Genomic DNA, 16624 nt, shown 5'->3' with positions numbered 1-16624 from the left:
TCCTCCACAAAATACCTCCCTCCCCCTCCCCTTCCAAACCCCAAACCAACTCTAATCCGATACAGCGTCCGCTGCCTTACATTCCACATATAATTCACCTGCTCGTGTGATACATCGCGTATCCGTGGGCGTGTGTGGTCTTCTCGCATCTGTCGGATCCCGCCGTAGATGAGGAAGCAGAGACAGCTGGCCAGGATGATGAGGCCGATGAAGAGGCTGCCGTTGACGTTAGGCATTTTTGTTTTTTTCTCTCTCTCTTTGTTTTGGGAGTATGAGCCTGACTGGTTCCTTGGTGTTGAGATTAGGGATAGTGAACTATGTAGGTAAGTGTTGGTTGCTAGATGTGTTTGTGTTTTTTTCTTCTTTTCTTTCAAAGATCAGGAAACCTCAACTTACAAAGTGAGTGGAATATCAGCAGTGGATATTATACAATGAATTGACCTCGTACTTTGAAGGTCGATAACAAATGCAGAGAAAAGTATATATCACTGAGGTGTAAAATAATATACACGGGAATCTTCCAGGAATTCGAAGTAGAATAACTAAGCCGGTACTTATACTACTCTCCGCTCTCAATACTGCCCCCTCTTACCCCTGACTCCATCTTTCTCACTCGATTGAATAGATACTGAGGCTTACTCTGCAACTCCTAAAGTGACTGTTTATTTCGAGTATCACACTCCCTGACGTCATAGTCCGACGCAGCCAATGAGAGCGTAGTGTTCTGTTGGTCTTATAGATCCATATGGGTAAGGTAGTAAGCGGGCTAGTATTCGACCTGCATGTTTAGATTAATTCCAGTTGGTCAGCACTATCTATTCTAGTCCGCAGACAGGAAAAATCTATCCTGTTCCCACTCCCCACTGGTAGGGTCTAGCCTGCTGCGAGTAAACTGGACGAAGACTTCTTCGCATGTTTTGTGCTGAAGTAGATGCTCTATTCCCGCACCATACTTGTTGAGAGCATCTCCCTGGAACCGGTATGCTGTCGTGACGCCAATATCATTCAGGCGTTGCTCTTCAGGTATGCGTCGGGACTCCGGCTCCTGCAGAATCATGAAAAAGCGCTCTGCATTGATACCAGCTATCCTTGCCACTTCGTGGACAACGGGTTGTTTATGATCTAGCTTGCCGAAGACTAACCATTCCTGGTACTTGTGGCTTTCATGTATCAAAGCGACGGCAGGGTCGATGGGGCCGGTGTAAGACTGTGTTTGGATCTTTAGCTGTAACCCTTTCACATCCCCCTCTTCTAACTGAATAGCCATCTCGGCTAGTCGAATCCAGGAAGAACAGTTGAAGAAGGCCTGAACTTGCGCTGCTTGCTTGAGCAGGGAAAGTGCTTCTCGTCGAAGACTCGCGTCCCGGCATTTGACTGCCGCGTAGTATAAAGGGAGGCCCGGGCCTGTTTCGAATGTAAATGGGAGACGACTGCCCGGTAGGACATGAGATGTAGGCGACAGTAGTACTGTCCTAGCATGTTCAATTAGATCCCGGAACTGGTCTATGTGGTTGTCGAACGGAAGCTGGCGTTGAGAGAGGCAAGTTGAGACCATGATGGATGCGGCGATGTGGAAGGTTAGAAGGACTGAGGCTGTAGTATCAGTAGGATTGGTTTGTGGGTGTTTGTCCTGCAGCGTCGTAAACACGGTTCTCCATCCTTGTAGTTTCATACCCAAGGCGTGTTGCTGAGCGAAGAGCGCCTGGAGGTGCTCAGGCTTCTCCTCCATGCCAGCATGGAAGTATCCATAGGCTGCCTTCGCGAGGATAATCGCCTCTGCATTCAACGAAACCATCGTATCTCGCAACTCCTCCATGCTGCGAACACAGAGGACATCCTTCCTATCCCACCAGTCTTGCACAGGACAAGGATATCCCGTCGAAACCAGCGCACTCACCCCAAGTCGACCAAAAATCGGCCCAACCACCTCCTCAACCACCGTCCTCTCATAAGACCCTTTCCTTAACATCCCCCCGTTCCCCTTTACAAGCACAAGCTCAAGCAACCTCACCCCCTGCTCAAACAACTGCAACGCCTCCACCGCATGGCCCTGCATATTCTCCAAACATAGATACAGCACACAAGTAACCAGACACAGGAATGCACTGGCTCGATTCCGCCCAATCCGATCCTTCATCCCCGCCATCGATCGGAAATACCAGCCCATCGGCTCGCGGTGGTGTCTCGCCACGCTCTTCGTCATGGCCGGTCGCACCATGGCCGCGCCCACGCCCTCGACTGGATGATCCGGGCTCTCGTATAAAGCGCTGACCGCGATGATAGCGTCCCAGACGGCAGGCTCGGAGCGACATAGTTGTAGCACGATGCCGTGCCAGAAGCGGTTGTCCAGGGGGAAGCCTGCGATGACGAGGCTGAAGTGTCGGAAGTAGTATTCGAAGGCGCGACGCTCGCGCCATGTGTGCCGTGTCGTGGTGTCGGAGAGCGATTGCTGGGCTGGATTATTGGGCGTTGGACATGTGCTTGTGAGAGAGTGGTGGGATCGTGGCATAGGTCGGCTGTTGTTGTTGTAGCCTGGACATGTCCAGCCGGCGTGTTGGCAGCGGCGGCATTGTGGTTGGGTTTCATCACATTTGAGCTTGCGGATTCTGGAGGATAGTAAGTAAGTTGGTGTTAAGTTAGGTTTCATGGAGAGATATGTTGATACTGTACTTACTTGCACGTTGTGCATCCTGTCCTGGTCTTGAGGAGCCTGGGAGGCGGGGAACTTCTCGGAGCCATGTAAGGTCAGGTGATTACGATTGGTTGGTTCTATAAAAGAGATAAAATTATTGCATGCTATATAGACTCAGTTTAGGTTATTTGGATCAAATGGCGGCGGAAGGATGGAAGAGAGAGAGAGAGCGAGTGGCAACGAGGCTGAGATGGACTGGATTTAGTGCCTTGGCAAGTTGGCAACCAGTCGACAGAGGGCCGTATGTCTACGGTTGTATATATCTGATTGAAAGATACGCGAGATCTACAGCTGATACTTAATATTATGGTTATTGACTGAGTTGCCGCGCTCCTATGTCGAGACCCTGTCAATGCCGATCTTTCTACATTGAAAACCCGTCAGCGTTGATGCTTCTACGTTGAGAACTATCAACGTGGACGCTTCTACGTCGAAGCCTTGTAGATTTCATAACTATTTTAATAGTGTCACTAGTTCTTAAGAGTCCAAGGAAGCAGTTTAGTACATCGTAACAACAGTATACCCTCCCTGTACATGGAAATTCAGTTACTGCGACCAAGTATCTCACTCACCACAAAATGGGTGAAACCTAATCATCCTCAAAGCTGTGAAACGGTTGTGGTTCTTCGTCAAACCCTGGGTTATTGTCGGTTGACTTGGTCATTGCCCTAAGCAGATATCCTATCGATTCAACTGAATGTAGGTATATGCTCGGTGGGTAAAAGTGAAGTGTCATTCTAAACTACTCGCTTCGTTGAAGATATAATAGCTGCCTGTCGCCGCGTATAGACACTAGAAAAACCCTTACTACTAAGGGTTGACCCTTTTTAGTGTAGCGGTATTTTTCTGCCACACAGCTGAATAATGGTTCCAACAGTATCAAATAAGGAAGGGTGGCCAGATACATCTCAAATTCATTTTTAGGCCCCTGGCCTTATTTGTAGCCCACCACTGTCTTGTCCCTTGCCACATCCTGCTCGGCTCTCTTGGGAGGCTCGTTGGTAATAACTTGAAGATCTTTGACCTTTCGGATATCCCTCCATCCAAGTCCTGGAGAAACGACCAAGACGGCAAGGCCAACTGCAATACCAAGATACATGACGTGGTCGATGCTTTTCGCGTAGGCCGCAAGCACGGCTGTTAGCTGGGAGCCAGACACCAGGTCACGGATGGAGCGGACCCCAGCATCAACGATAACATCTGGCGAGAAGCCTATTTGTGCGGCGCGCTGCTGAAGCTGTTTTCGAAGGCTGTTACTGAAAATTGCGTTGGCCGCGATCAGAGATGTCGAGGCCCCGATGTTTTGCCAGAATATGATAATTGCCATGGCGAGAGATATCTGCTCCGGAGGTACAAGACTTTGTATAGCGACGTAGGGCTAGATGATGTGGAAACACGCATCAGTGGACCAAGATCGAATTTCTAGCGGGCCAAACAAGTATTGAACTTACAGCCGCCGTTGTGCAGCCGCTTGCAACGCCGTATAAGATCTGGTAGCCAATCCATTTTGCAACCGGGGTCGTCGGACTCAGTGTCGACATAAGCCCGTAGCCAACAGCTGATATCGCGCCCCCCGCAAGAAGAAATGGGAGATAGTAGCCTAAAACGGAGACTATAGGGTTATCGGTGAGAATTAGTTCAGCCTCCAAACCCATCGCCGAGAAGACTTACTCAGGGTGCCCGAGATCATGGTAAACAAGACCAAGCCAAGCGTGATTGGAAGCATGTGTACTCCACTCATTAAGGGCGTGTCGTCGTGAATCGCCTGGAAATAAATTGCAATGTAGAAGTCAGCCACAAGGACACTGGACAGGCTGAAGAACATAGTCAAGGCGGCCGAGGAGATGATCCGGTGTTTGAGCATGGCAAGTGGCACCATGGCATTGTCTCCCTGACGATATTCCCAGGCCAAGAAGAGACCAAAGGTAAACGCAGAGCCAACCAGCAAGCCAATCACAACTGAACTATTCCAAGGGTGCTGGTTACCACCAAACTGGAGTCCCAAGAGGAACATGACAACCGCGGGGCAAATGAGCATGAACCCTGGGAGGTCCAGGGACTGGATAGCTGTTCCAAGTATCTCGAGGGGTGGACTCTTAGGTTTTGGTTCGGGTATCTTGTTTAGAAGAAGAAACCCGCCTATAATAACACCTAATGGGAGGTTGATGTAAAAGCCTGATGTAGGAAAGGTTAGTATTTGCAAACTCGCAAAGCACAAGAGACGCATTGACGTACACCACCGCCAGGAGACGTTTGTGGTAAAAGCTCCTCCAATAATGGGCCCTGTCGCGAGACCTAACTGGCCCATGCCCATATTAAGACCCATGAACAGCGCCTGCTTTCGTGTTGGGAGCACGGTGGAAATGGTTGTCACTGCACCGTTGGCCACTCCAGCGGATCCTACGCCCGCGATGACTCGGCCAACGATGAACATGGGCGACGACTGGGCCGCTCCACATATAGCAGATCCAATCTCAAAAATAACAAAGAATACAAGAAAGGTCCACTGCATAGAAAAACCTCATCAGAATTGAGTTTTATTTGCGGGCGCACAACGTGAACAGTAGACGAGGGCATACCTTTATGGAAAATTGGCTATAGATCTTACCGCTTAGAGGCTGGAACGCGGCACTTCCAAGTTGATAGGCGCCTCCATACCTGGACGGCATAGATCAGCATATTGCACAAAAGGCTGGGAGCGCTGGTTAAGAGGTATGGCCGTGTACTTACCAACCGACGTCCACCAATGAGTCGAATTCAGATGTAATCGCCGGGGTAGCCGTGGAAATGACAGCGAGGTCAAGGAAAAACAAAAAATAGGCCAAAGTTACTGAAGTGAGGATGAAGCTCACCGAGAGCCCCGTGGGATACTCGTACTTGGGGTCCGCATCATCGCTGAAGCTAATGTTCTCGGAGCTATCTGGCTTCTGCGCTGGGTGCTCTGTAGCAACGCTATGTGAGTTTATCTCGGTCATTGCAATACAGCAGTTTGTTTTCAAGGTCTGTGACAGGAGCACGAATGATATTGCTTAGATGAGTCGTTCATGATTACCGGATGTCGAGAAATATATACAACTGCCAGATATTAACCAATGATTACAAATGGATTGCATCTGTGTTCAAAGTCTGGCCCGTGGGCATAGAAAGAAGCGGAATCTGGCTCCGAACTCCGGACTTAATCTGATTTTCCTAATATCACTAGGGAGTCTGTGGATATGACCCAGATTTAGACCGGAGTGTAGAAGGGACCGGAGTCTGCATCCGAAATCCGACCTAGCTTACTTTGTTCAAGACTTGCGAGCCAAGATCGCCGTAATCTCCGTAGGGGAAAGGAGACAGGCTTTTGGTCACAGATCTGACGTTAGGTTTGATTTTGAGCCAAAGTTCTCCAGAGGTGAGTAATGACCAATAGGTAACTGCTGTTTCCAAGCAGACTGGATATATGAAGTATATGATGAACACTACCCGAAGCCACTGCATATTCGCCTGTGGCAGCTAATGAATGCATCGTGATCTTCGGTGAGACTGGCGATCACGATTTCGATATCTCCACACATGGCGGGCTGTGTGAGTGGAAGACAGAAAGAATGTAGAATCTCCGACATTCCCTTGCCGGTGTTTGTTCGTGGGCGGAGATTGTTGCCTGATTCTCAAGGCAACAACACAGGGATGACTCAGCAGATCGGAAGGACCGGAATGCGGAATGACCATTAGTCCGAAGACGCGCCTGAGGCCCTTCGCAGATGCGCGGAACTTTTGCCTGCGAAGGCCAGACGAATCGCAGGACCAGCTTCTGTTCACAGAGCCCCCAAGGGCCACCACCAAGGCATTGACCCTCGCTTCCAATCTTCGTTCGTTGCCGATCACCTCCATTGCTTGCGCCAAAAAAGACTCGCGGTCGCCCTCTCGGTTCTAGTGCCTTCCCTGTTGCAGTCGCATCCTTTTTCTTCGACAGACCGGTTCCCGACATCTCTCAAAACGCGCTCTCGCATCCTAGTCTGTCGCGAAACTAGATCCCTTCACTCCCGAAAAATCTCCAGTCGTCGTTGAACGCCATTATCCCTCCCTTGTTCGGATCGTGGAACTTTGCCAGGAACAAAAGCGACGGAAAATAAATCATCAGGAAACGCGACAGTGGCTTCATCGCAGCTCTACATCGACACGGTTGATTTGATCGAATAATTTCCGCAAACGATCAGATCCTTTGGTTCAGCCTGGGTGGAGTGTTGCCTACTAGGACTCTGGATAAGCGATTCAGTTTGGAGCTTCTCTGGGTTTTCAGAGTGTGCGAGGAGATTGAAATAGTCCTGGATATAGAAACGTGCGAAGTAGAAATCTCCGAATCCCCTGGGCTTCTTCAAGATGAGCGCCAATACTCCACGCACGTCTTTGCGCCGTATGTGTTACTCCCACGCCTCCCTCGGAAGGGTGTAGCTTGGGCAATCAAACATTCCGCTGACTGTTGACCATTAACAGAGGGCTTGCGGCAAGCTCCTAAAGCAAACCAGCCCTTTATCCCAGATACTGCGCCTGTGAGGCGGTCCCATATTAACGCGAATCAGTCACCACAGCCGCCGTCGGCGAGTCAAACACATCCGACCACCCCTCTCAACCCGAATAGTCCTCAACCAAGCATTGATATGTGGGATGGAAAGGAACAGCGACAAGCTCCTATGTCTACGCGTGAGGTAGCAACTCCAGGCAACAGACCCGGCTTGTTTCTCAGCGTACATGAAGGAGGGAAGGTAGCCAAGCAACCGGATTTCTACGATCCGTATTTCCCGCTGAGATACCTAGAGGTTCCTAAATGTACGTTTCCTGCTGTTGCGACCGTCCAGTTTTTACTTGAGATCGTTCAACATGACTGACCATACTCGCAGCTGATCACATCTACAAACGGGCACATTACGGTCTTCAGTCTGGGATATCGGATGAAGTCGATTTTGCGCTCTACCATCTCGTTCAAATATCCAACCAGCGGTGGGACAAGTTCAAATTCGAAGGTTTCCCATTGCTTGCAGAGACGTTGATGGAAAAGGCGATCGATGTCTCGGTCATCTGCACAGGCGTCAAGTGGGAATTGCAGTATGACTTTCGGCAACCCACGGACCGTGTCAATGTGTTGAATTCGCTCCATGGCACACGAGACATTCTGGAAAAAATCAAGAATATCCCAGTCACGCTGCCTAGTGACACGCTCGAGACATACGAATTCAACCACCGTCTGCGTAACGTCAAAGAAGCCACCCTAGTCTTGAGAAATATGGTCCTACTGAAAGAGAACGCATTCTACGTATCACGCTATGCTAAAGGGCTGCTCAGAGACTTCTTGGTTATCCTGATCAACCTCCCCAACCAGCCCCGGCTCAACGAGATAAAAAACGATGCCTTGGATATTGCGGAAGAAGTGACCAAGTTCATGAGGACGGATCCAGAGGACCCGCTCTGGATCTCCCTTGTTAACTGTCTTGAGTCCTCAGATCGGGCTCATGTTGTCCGCGCACTTTGGGCCTTGACCCATTTTTCAACTGAGCTAGATGAACCGGAAGCAAACCGAGCACTAGAGCGTATATCAAAACCGACATTGCAACAGCTCTACTTCCATACGCTTCTTGATGCGGACCGAGACATCCTGAGCGGTGCACTCGATTTCTGGTACCAATACACGCTTTCACGTGAGAACATCGAGCACATGATGGATGTCTTCAATCTCTCCGTTATTTTCGTACCACGGATGATCGCGCTACTGACGCATGACGGGCGACCCAGCAAGAAAGAAACGGTTCTACAAGAAGAAAAAGTGGCTCCGCCACCTACGGAAATCCCCCGGGTACCTCCCGAGCTCCTGAAAGAACTAATGGAGTTGTCGGAACCGGAGCGTAGCTCCCGTTGGCTGCGTTGCTGTTTTGTTGAGGACGCGGACTGTGAGATCACCCAGATCGCGTTGTGGCAAGCCTATCAGAGCCGTTTTGCAGACCCTCGTGTCCCTGGCGGCGGTGTTCTTCCAGCAGCCGAGTTCATCAAGAATGTCAGCACGACCTTCACCAATGCCCAGGCCCAGGTCATCAATGGGCCTGGCGCCACAACCCGATTCATCATCAAAGGCATTCGCCCTCTAGAGACCGCCTATACCTTCCAAGGATTTCCCTACATCTACTGCAAATGGGCGGACGCTTCTAAGCAAATGAAACACTGCCAACGTGTCTTTGCAACCCCGACAGACCTGCGCAACCACATCTTCGGAGATCATATGAATCTCAAGCCCGCTGAAACATCCGGTCATTACAACCTGGACAAGGCCGAATCTCCCATTCATACCTGTCAATGGGATAACTGTACCAAATTCCATTCGTCCGGTCCCAGCGATAATACCGCTATGGTTGCCGGTCACGTGTCGTCACATCTGCCTGAAGAGCGACTCACAGATGCCGAAGCTCCGATCTCTAAACGTGCCGTGCTCCAGGAGCGTATTGTACGCAAATGGTTCTACGTGGACACCCCAATAAACGAACGAGGCGAACCCATCGGTGTGGCTTACAAAGCTGCTCTTGTGCTGCGCAATCTTGCCAGGAATCTCCCAAGTGGCATCGCTCCCGGGCTCGATGGTCTTCCATGGAAGAAGGCCGTATTCCTCAGCAACCGCCCTAAGATTGTCGAGATATGGGACCGTAATCGATCACTACGCAAGGAACTCACCGAACTCATCATGATAATAGAGAGAGAGGACTACTACTAAAAAAACAAAACCCTAAAATCATTCAATGGAAAATGTCCATGTGATGGCCGATTCTTATATTCCGACAAACTTCCTTTCTACCATCCTCCCTGTTTTGGCCTTTTTTCTCTCTTCCCCTTTTTTCGTTTTCCCTACTAAATGTTGTATGTACAAATACCCCGTTTTTCATTTAAACTTTTCCTCCATCTCTATCTCTATATTATCTTTTAACTCCACATGATCTTGTCTTCCCTTACTTCCTTGTTTTACTTCTTTCCTTCGCGATTGGATTCCGATGAGTTCGCTTCGTCTCTTCTCTTCTTCTCTCCAGGGACTCGAAAAAGAATCTAGTTTAGTTACAAGGGCTTTGGGGGCCGGGGGGGGCATCTCACGGGCGGCCTGACTGAATCAAATGGCGTCTGGCTTTTTTTTACTCTTTTCTAACGAGGTAGAAACGGTGCTCTGGTCTTGTTCTACAATCTTTCTTTAACGTTCTTCCTTTGATGTTGTGGTTCGTTAGGTATGCCATGTGGTTTAGTGGCTTTTCTTTTTCTCCTTTTCCGTCCTTTAGATCCTTGACGAGTAAGTGTATTATACGATTGATTGATCGAAACTTTTATTAGTTGTAACGGAATACCGAGGTCTTTATTCCAATATGAAACGGAAAAGGGATAGGATTGCTGTATTGTCGCCCCGAAACTACCTGGCTCCTATATTGTACGTGAAGCGTCGATGTTTGTTGCTTCTTAGATTAAATATCAAATAGGTTAAATAGTAAAACGAAACAAAAAGTTCAACGCTATTCAAATCCAGTGAATGAATGCAACGCTAGTCTCTGCGTCCACTTGGCTCCGGTTAAATTACTATCAAAAATGTCAATGATCACTGAGTGGTGGATAGTCAGCGATTCCGCGCAAGTCCTCGAGGAAATTCTCGTAATTCAACCACGACAACTCATTCTCTCCGAGCGGGGTGGTCCAGTCAACGGCATCCCAGACGCTGGGCCAGGGGCCTAGTTCGGTTGTATCGAGGGGAGAAATAGCCGCGTTGCTTGCATAATCTTGGGAAATAGGCTGCGTGAAGTAGTGCGGGGGTTCTGAAGCTGATTGAGAGGTTGTGGGTTGACACGAGGGGTCGTCGTGGAGGGGAGGTGGTGAGTGGACTGAATGCTGCGGCAGCAGTAGTTGCTCTTTTCTTAGTCGTGCCTGAGCTATGATGTTTTCTATGGGTTTCCAATATCGACCCTTAGCTGTATCCGCGACTAGACGGCCCAGTCGCTCATTTGCTTGCTCGACAGGGGCCCAGCATCTGGCCATCAGGGCGGGATCTTCGCAGACACAGAGTTCGGAAGCAGCGACGGCGAGGGCATGCCACGGGACGAAGGTATATTCAATCCAACGCCAGGGGAGCGTGCGAGGGTTATTGCAGATTTCTTGGTTCCTCAAGAGAACATCGATGGAGAGTTGGAGGAGACGGTCGCCATGAACTCGACGAGGGAGGTATTTGGGGTGCTGTTGGAGAGGACGCAGAACGACTAGTTGCATGCACGCGTTGATGCATTCGGCGACTTTGCTGGCGAACCAGTGGAACGCGATGGTGTTGGGTTGGGCATGTTGAAGGAGGGTTGATGCCGTGTGCTGGAAGTCTAGGACTAGCTGCTGACGAGAGCTGATGGGTTCGACGCTCGCTGAGGCGGCACTGGGGAAGTTGAGAATCCGTGAGACACATTGCGCTTTCAGGATGATCATGGTAAACGTCATGTCTGTGAAACCGGTGGATCCTTGTACGGGGGTATCCATTTCGAAGCCGATGTCATGGTCGTTGACGTTGGAAGGGGGATGGGATTGTAACCAGCCCACTTGCATCATGGGTTCGGATGCACGATCTGTCGAAGCTTGAATGTCGAGGAACCCGATAGCGGTCCATAGGCGTCTGCGCATCTCTCTTTCGAACGGCCTCACATGAAAAGGTGGATCTGTCCTGTGCAGGTAAAGGGCCTGGGCTATACGAAGTGCGATGCTCAACATAGTCCAGATGCGCCGACTCTGGTCCTGAGATCGAGAAGATAACTGGTTTCGTATGTTAGTGGTAGCTTTTCGCCCGAGTCTATATCAGGTACACGAACGAGGAAAAGAACGAAGGCCTGTAATACAGTCAAGTCATGAGTCGTTAAATAATCGGCTTCTACTAGCACTGATTCTGCCTCTTTCTGAAAACGCTCCACCATGAGGGTTTTATTGGTCTTGAATATGTGCTCATACTCCCTCTCATCGAGGCTGCAGATTGCCGCGAAACAGACGGCGTACTTCAATGCCTTAGGAGCCAAGCTCTGTGGTGCGTAATTCTGGTAAGGTTTTCTGTCGATAAGAAAGGCACTCAGGGAGGGTCTGTGAAGAATTTTGAAGAAGGGATCAACTCTCTGCAAATAAATTTGGCAGAGTTTTTGTTCCGTGATTCTGCTCAGAGACTGGCCTCTTCCAGTCAAGCCTTTCTGGCACTCGGAACCTTTAGACATGAAGAGAAGCCGTTGGTAGCGCATGATCCGATTGTCACAGTTCGGATTTGGAGAATTTCGCCTGAATGCACCACGCGCATCGTGCTTCTGAGTTGTAGTTAACACAAACCATGGTCACATATCGAATCAGCTTACTCGTCTAAAGATGTCCCTCCAGGAGCAGGCTGGAGACTGAGATCCCTCGGTCTCTTCGAAATGTGACATCGCGCCGGGTGATTGAGGTTGAGCGGTGCTTTCTCGACTCCTGGTACTGCAAGAGGCTTTGGACGATAGGAAGCTCTCGACAGTCTTTCCTTTGTCAATCGTGCCCGAAATTCCGTGAATCAGGCCTTCGAGGCGAGAGATACGATCCTTCAAGCGTATATCGTGGTTTGGTCGCTTTTCCGCTGCGGTCCGGCCGGATCTGCCTCGTGGGAGCCGCGCTCGTTCTACAGGGACGCAAGTGAGGCGCATGCGCTCGCAATTGGAGCAGGGATCGAGCTTGTCGCACTTGATTTTGCGCCGCCGACACGTTTCGCAAGAGAGGCGAACCTGCGGCGTTGCAGAACTAGGAGTGTGGTGGCGGCCCTGAGCGACCTCGGCATGGCCGCGGAGATCCGTCATAGCTATAGACGAAGCGACATTCGAGTCTCACGGCGTTACATGGCGGTTTTAAATGCTGGAACTTTGAATGAACCATCAGGAGAGAAGTCTTAAAAGCCGAGGGGCTCGTCCGGAAAACCAACCTGTTTTGAAGGCCCCCAATGTCCATGCGATCGGACCGGACTCGCAGAAAGGCGGGGTTTAGTGACGGACTTAAGGCCAAGCCGCCAGTAATCAGTAACTAGTTAGGGCGGCGATAAATTAATAATAACAGAGGCAAAGTCGTCCTTAAAACAAGGCGTCCATCGTCTGTGTTGGTTGCTCTTTTTGTCATCCAATCTTGCCGGTCGGAGGAAATATCAACGCCGGTAGAAGAGCACAGAAACAACCGACAACGAGACAGGAAGGAGTCAGGAAGGAGCCTGCTGCTGCTGACTCCCTTTGGTCTCGTGGACTGCAGTGCATCGTGCAATTTGCAATTCCTCCGGAAGTACGCCAGTTTGAAAGAGAGAGAGTAGGAGACAATAGTCTACGGAGTATTCAAAAAAGGCATCATGAATCGTAGATTCAGTGGTTTGTGAAGTAGTGAACTGATGAAGAAGTGAAGCAGTTAAGCAGTTAAGTGGATGGTTATCTCCGGGGAAGTGGCAGCCTCAGGCCAGAATTCCCTCCGAAGGGGCTTAGCGTGTCTGGGTGACTCGTGACTTGGCACCATTCCCGATTCGGATTCTCTTCTCCTTCCTCTACGGTTCTTCTTTGTCTCTCTTTGTCCCTCTTTGTCCCTCTTTGTCCCTCGTCAACTCTCAGTCTCTCAGTTCGTGATCCTTGATCAGGGCGGTGATTGATGAGTGATGACCTTCTCGTCCTCTCGCCTCATGTGGGTCTCTATGGGGTCCTCTCGGCTGAGTTTAGACTTTAGATAAGCCCGGCCTACCAATTTCCGTCATCTCCGTGGATCAATAATCACGATCGCTACTGCTGGCACCGGACGGCGGACTACCTCCGGGCTCCGTACCACGGATTCACCACTTTCCCATAGTCGATCCACACAGCACTACGGAGTACAACTTGCAAGAACGGCCTTTCAATTGAATCAATGCTGCCGGCATGCTCACCGACGATGGTCGAAAACAATATGCCCTGATTTCTTGATCATTTGACGGGCCTGCGTTCATACATTTATCCTTCAGTTCCATTCTGCTCCGGGGTTCGTTCCATCAGGCTATGGTCAATGAACTATAATCTCCCTGAATCATGAAGTCAATGGTACTCCGCGGAGCCAGCACACATGCACCGTCGAGGGGATCCCCACAGGTGTCATGTTCCTGTGAGAGTAGAACCTTCGCGCCTTTCCTGGGGACGCTAAGACGAGAACACGATCCTAGTACCATGGTTTGTCACCACCAAGTTCGTCCCATCGAACTTTACCAATACGAAAGACCCAGCAAGCCGGGGGTTGAGCTTTTGACACACCCGATCCACAGCGGCAGAGAAATTATTGTCCACCCTACGCTTGTCATTGGGCACATAGACAAAGCAACTGTTCCTTCGCGCAACTCTGCCGATGTGGCTATTCTAGAGTTTGACTTCTCGCGGTCTTCCAGCGTACCTGACTCGGACGATCTAGATATAGGAGCATAACTCCAATCTCCATGATGTCTAAGCGTCCAATTTCCACCAAGTCGTCTATCCCTCTATCCGAGTCTTGGACCTTCGTAGGCTTCTTCACAATTCGCTTCCTCATAAATACCCCGGGGCTGTTCTTATTCATGTTGCCAAGTATCTCTGAATTGGTTTTTGGTTCCTCAGGAGGTGAACGCCAGTTAGTCTCGTGTGGATTCCTGCATGCCCTCTTTTCATCCTAGCTTACCAAAACACTTTCTGATAGGCCAGTATCCTAGGTGTTTGCGCCATGAATACTTCTATTGTTCCTAGCAAACTCTGTTTCTGAGGGCGTACCCAGCATCGTGGGATGGATTGACTTCCGGGTTATTTCCATCTAGGAAGCTAATCATATGGCGATCATCAACACCGCTTGGGGGGTCTCCCCTGCCCGCTGTTTGGCCGTGCTTGTTTTTGATATTTTAATTCAGATGGTCTTTTTGACGCCAACGATATTAATAACAGCTTTTCCATTCTTACCTCTCGTTACAAGTTAACAGTCTAATGAACTTCCTCTTCTTGTTCTCAGCACATGGGATAGTCTTTTAGTTATGCGTTAGCAACAACTGCCACTGCCCTCTAGATTTTTTTTTTCGTTCTCTTTCTCCATCCCCTGCCTTTTTGTCAGATTTCAAAGCGGTACAATGACAATCGGGGTACTGCGCAGTCGACAGGCCCTCACAACCAGCGCAGTCTTTACGTCTTTAGCCACGTTCTTCGTGGTCATTCGCATATATACCAGGGCATTTCTGGTGAAGCAAATGGGTGCAGATGACTGGACAATCCTCGTGTCGCTGGTAGCTATCCTGACGGTTTATTCAATGACCCTGCAGTTCTCTGATACATCATGTCAATAGGCCTTTAGCTGGGCTTTCTTCGGCGTTTTTGTTGGAGGTATGGACAGCCCTGATATACGACCAGGCTGGACCAATTTTGCAGAATGCGTAGGTGTGTTTATTAATGCTGATGACTCCTAGAAACCGCAAATCTTATGGGAGAACATTATGTCGATGTCCCTCATAAAACGTTCATCAAACAGATGATTGTGAGCCAATGATCCCCTTGAGCTATAACGCCAAAATTCCCCAATACTGACTATTCCGTTCATCTCCTAGTTCTTCTGGGTCTCAGTCCCCATCTACCAAATCAGTCTTTTCACGACGAAAGCCTCAATACTCCTACAATATAAACGGGTCTTCTCGACTCCGCGAATGCGTCTTGCCTGTTACTTTCTAATCGGTTTCCTGGCATTATACGGCGTTTGGACGATCATGAGCGCATGGCTAAATTGCATTCCTGTTGCCCGGTTTTGGGATGATAGTATAAGCGGCTACTGCCTTGACAAAAAGGCGCTTTGGTTCTCGAATGCGGCGATCCATATTATCACCGACGTCATTATTTTGATATACCCGATGCCAGTCTTGAAGAACCTTCAGCTGCCACGACGACAGAAGATTGCTCTCATGGCCGTTTTTGCGCTCGGTGCTTTGTATGTCGCACTCTCGCCTTCCTTTATATATATGAGTGCAAACTAACGTTGCCACTGTGGTTAAAAGTGTCCTGGTCACCAGTATTCTTCGCCTTCAGAGTTTACTTGTCATATCTGAAACCACAGACCCAACCTGTAAGCCTACCTGCCCCCAACCCTGTTCCTTATACACCAATAAATTTCACCGCTAACCCTCCCCAGACGACAATGTCGGCGCCGCCACCTGGTCTGCGATCGAATGCAACGTCGCCATAATATGCGCCAGCCTCCCAGGAACCCGTGCCTTCGTCTCGCGCCTCATTCCCCGAATCTTTTCTACCCGCAGCAGCGGCTCCAAAACTAGGAGCAAAAGCGCGGCAAACCGCAACGCTTGCACTCACCGAAACACGAATTCCATGCCCTTTCAAACATCAAGTTCTGTCATTGGGGGTGCGCCAGACTACCGGTTGCAGGATCTGGACCCGCGTCATGAACGTAGTGATGTCAAGGACGGAGCGGATGGCGGTTATAATCCGGAGAGTATTAATGTCACGACGATTCTGTCGCAGGAAATTATGGATAGCCATGGGAGTCGGAGCGCGCCAGATGACGATTCTAGCGTGCGGAGGCTGGTCGATAAATGATTGTGTTATGGAAAGAGATATCTTAAATACATTGCATAGACTTGACTCACTGCCGTGGATTTATGTTTCCTAGAATGTGATGAGTAGTTCTCATAAGATCTAGATAATCATTGACAATTATTTAATAATTTTTATCGAAATTAGTTCAATGAGTTGTTTTTCAATGCTATATGATGTTAGTTATTTGCAGTATTCTCTTATAGTTGACTTATACACTTAAGGTTTGGCAATTGATTCTCTAAGAGGATCTAAGGTGGGTTACTAGGTAGGGCGAACGGAGGTCCCTCGCCGACTTTGAAAACTTCCCACCGATGGAATTTCTCCGCACCGCAACCCAAAGATCAAC

The 16624-nt window shown here is 49.5% G+C and overlaps 5 protein-coding genes across 5 annotated transcripts; 2 read left to right on the top strand and 3 right to left on the bottom strand.

The window, feature by feature from the left end:
• Nucleotides 1–820: 820 nt before the first annotated feature.
• On the bottom strand, nucleotides 821–2509 carry KD926_004072 (C6 finger domain protein; the record flags this gene model as incomplete). Its single annotated transcript, XM_053096066.1, has 1 exon — nucleotides 821–2509. One exon carries the CDS (start codon nucleotides 2507–2509, stop codon nucleotides 821–823), a length of 1689 nt encoding a protein of 562 aa, XP_052961215.1.
• Nucleotides 2510–3626: 1117 nt separating this feature from the next.
• KD926_004071 (MDR family MFS transporter) lies at nucleotides 3627–5667 on the bottom strand (the record flags this gene model as incomplete). The annotated part of the gene is made up of 6 exons (XM_053096055.1): nucleotides 3627–4070; nucleotides 4144–4304; nucleotides 4364–4867; nucleotides 4928–5198; nucleotides 5272–5350; nucleotides 5423–5667. The coding sequence occupies 6 exons, from the start codon at nucleotides 5665–5667 to the stop codon at nucleotides 3627–3629; spliced, it is 1704 nt and encodes a 567-aa protein (XP_052961214.1).
• Nucleotides 5668–7054: 1387 nt separating this feature from the next.
• KD926_004070 (putative chromatin remodeling complex subunit (Rsc9)) lies at nucleotides 7055–9428 on the top strand (the record flags this gene model as incomplete). The annotated part of the gene is made up of 3 exons (XM_053096044.1): nucleotides 7055–7088; nucleotides 7169–7501; nucleotides 7573–9428. 3 exons carry the CDS (start codon nucleotides 7055–7057, stop codon nucleotides 9426–9428), a joined length of 2223 nt encoding a protein of 740 aa, XP_052961213.1.
• An 854-nt stretch (nucleotides 9429–10282) lies between these two features.
• Nucleotides 10283–12525, bottom strand: KD926_004069 (Zn(II)2Cys6 transcription factor; the record flags this gene model as incomplete). The annotated part of the gene is made up of 3 exons (XM_053096033.1): nucleotides 10283–11476; nucleotides 11533–12009; nucleotides 12058–12525. The coding sequence occupies 3 exons, from the start codon at nucleotides 12523–12525 to the stop codon at nucleotides 10283–10285; spliced, it is 2139 nt and encodes a 712-aa protein (XP_052961212.1).
• A 2285-nt stretch (nucleotides 12526–14810) lies between these two features.
• On the top strand, nucleotides 14811–16278 carry KD926_004068 (putative integral membrane protein; the record flags this gene model as incomplete). Its single annotated transcript, XM_053096022.1, has 6 exons — nucleotides 14811–14963; nucleotides 15024–15060; nucleotides 15144–15211; nucleotides 15282–15655; nucleotides 15723–15790; nucleotides 15857–16278. 6 exons carry the CDS (start codon nucleotides 14811–14813, stop codon nucleotides 16276–16278), a joined length of 1122 nt encoding a protein of 373 aa, XP_052961211.1.
• Nucleotides 16279–16624: the final 346 nt, after the last annotated feature.

This window comes from Aspergillus affinis, assembly GCF_023601865.1.
Source record: "Aspergillus affinis strain CMG 70 chromosome Unknown NODE_1_length_919884_cov_86_970707, whole genome shotgun sequence".
In the NCBI taxonomy this organism is placed as follows: Eukaryota; Fungi; Ascomycota; class Eurotiomycetes; order Eurotiales; family Aspergillaceae; genus Aspergillus; species Aspergillus affinis.
This window is presented reverse-complemented; position numbering and strand designations above follow the sequence as displayed.